The following is a 2359-nucleotide window of genomic DNA, read 5'->3' on the forward strand; positions in this document are numbered from 1 at the left end:
TGTCCTAAGATTACTGCCCCCCCCCCCCCCCCCCCCCCCCCCCCCCCCCCTTAAAATGGAGTTATTTCTTATTTTACTCCCCTTTAAGTTAAGAGCTCTCCAGAGGAGTCACACCCCACATTTTAAAATCTGTTGCTCGAGAAGCGTTCAGCTAAATTTACCACCTCTCCTGTTACCTTTGTTGCACTGCTGACAGTTTATTTCAAGCCGGTCTGAAGTCCGTCGCTACAAACTCAAGTGAACTCGGCCATTTTCTGTCTGGCCTCAACTTCACCACTGACCCATGTGAAACACAGAGTCTGACTCCCATAACTTTATGTGTGTCGCGCTATGTTCAGTGTGTGCGCTGCACATACTGTCTGTGAGTCTGAACGGGTGGTATTCATTTTGCAAGTTTTGAAGGATTGCATCTTGTGGAATGTGAAGGTTAGGATCTCATTATCTTCGGAGTTGAAGTCCCCTCCTCTCATCTGTCCTCAGCACCACAGACGAAATATGAGCTGAACATTGTGAACACCCAAAGTTAGATGGATCAATGTGTCATATCCTTGTAGATTACATTCCCTCGGCCCAAATTGTTGCGGGTTTTAATGTTGCTTTCTGAATTCCTCGCATGCGGAGATTGGTCTTGATATTTTTGTTTCTGGAGAAGAGGAAAACACACTGAAACAATTTATTCATTTAAGATTTAATGAGAAAAGGCTAATTCTTCTTTCTCCCACCTCTTTTCTTTCAGCACATCTGTGTCATCAGCAGAACTGGAAAGATGAAGTATAAAGTTTGAGAAGGATTCAAACTATAAGTCATTTGAAAATGTGTTGTACGTTTTAATGACTTGAGTTCCAAATATTCTAAATAATATGACTTTTATGTATATCTATGTATCATTGCAAGCCAAACCCTCTGAGAGGACACTGTCGAGTGTTTTTCACAATAAAAGAAAAATTATTTGTTTGATGTAATTATTGCCTTGTCCTTGCTGTCTCCATGTTTTCTGAGATGCACCCAGGAACAAAGAAATAAAAGACTGCCCACCAGGAGAGGACGTTGGTGACAGATGGAGGGAGCTTATGGACGTTGGCATCCCCTCGCCCGGATGACGCCCGCTCTGACTCATGGAAAACACACAGTGGGCGCAGCAGGCAGGCTGGGCGGCGTCTCCACACCACACTGATTCTGTTTGTTTCCAACTTGAACTGGACCTCACTGGAAATTAAAGCCTCAAGCGTGAAAATTTAAGATTGAAAAAGTCGCAGCCACAATTTATGTGCATTGACTTATTTTAAAAGCACACCTTGTATTATGTACATTTAAACTCTATTGGTGTAGAAACTAGGTTTGACCATCCCAGGTTTGAATAACTCTGCTGTGTAAAGTTCAATCCCGACTCATTAAATCTTTTCGTATGGAATTCAGAAATTTGAAATTTGACAGTGAGCATAATAGGTCTGCTTTTAGGCTGTTATAACAAATGACATTATGCAACTGCAAAACACTGGAATTGCGGGTTTGTGGCCTGATGTGAAGCTTATTTGTGCCTTAAGTGATAATTAAGTAATTGACTTGAAGGTTGCACAATCACTTGCTAGTTTAGATTCAAGATTCAAGATTCATTTTATTGTCATTCTACTTTTCAGTACAACGAAATTACATCAAGCACAGATGGAAAGAAGAAGACAACATTGGGAGAGGGAGGAGAAAAAAAGAAGTCACATTGCAGACAGTACTCCTTAGAGTAAAGTCTGGAATATAAGAAAAAAACACCTCAGCACATTTAGCATCCAGCATATTACAACATAATACATGTCACAAGACAGCACATAGGATTCCACGGGGTGGGGGCCAATTAAGCTGTAACTTCTGGATATTTTCTATGTTTTGCATCTGATCATTGAGAATGCCAAGCAAAATTATTATTATTATTTTTTTGTGCGCGCAGATTTTCTGAAAATGACTAAAGGGCATAGAATATAGGTGTTACTTCCACATGTTATGTCGTTTTGGCCAAAAGCCTTCAGCTTCAGCTCCCGTCCTCACACCTACTCTTGCCCTGTTTTGTATTGCAGCAGTGAGTCAAACATAAAAGAGCAGCTCCGCTGTTTTTTTCAAGGCTTCAAGTGCTTCAGTCAGCCCTTCATCTCTGGGGGAGACGGCTCATGGTAAAGGGTAGCTCTCAAAATACCACCCCTTCTGATGGCTCTGGACTACAAACAAACATACAATACACACACACACTCACACACACGCAAACATGTTACACATGTCAAGAGTTTATATATGTTGTCCTGCCACCGTTGGGGTGACTTAACAGAGTCAATTGTGCATGTCGGCAGACAGACCAGCGCACGCTTCACTAGAC

General features: G+C 41.7%; 1 protein-coding gene across 4 annotated transcripts in view; it reads left to right on the forward strand.

Moving 5' to 3' along the window:
• prtfdc1a (phosphoribosyl transferase domain containing 1a) overlaps positions 1-1414 on the forward strand; it is a 9734-nt gene extending 8320 nt beyond the window's left edge. The window contains exon 8 of one of the 4 annotated variants that reach the window (XR_013936406.1): positions 737-1409. Coding sequence is in view for 2 of the 4 variants with exons in the window: in XM_080489872.1 (XP_080345998.1) it covers positions 737-777 (41 nt within the window). In the remaining 2 variants the exon portion in view is untranslated. Of the gene's footprint in view, positions 1-736 lie in introns of all 4 variants that reach the window. The other 3 variants (XR_013936407.1, XM_080489872.1, XM_080489873.1) reach the window with 3 other exon arrangements.
• The last annotated feature ends 945 nt before the right edge of the window (positions 1415-2359 follow it).

Source organism: Lipophrys pholis (genome assembly GCF_963383615.2).
Source record: "Lipophrys pholis genome assembly, chromosome: 20".
NCBI lineage: Eukaryota > Metazoa > Chordata > Actinopteri > Blenniiformes > Blenniidae > Lipophrys > Lipophrys pholis.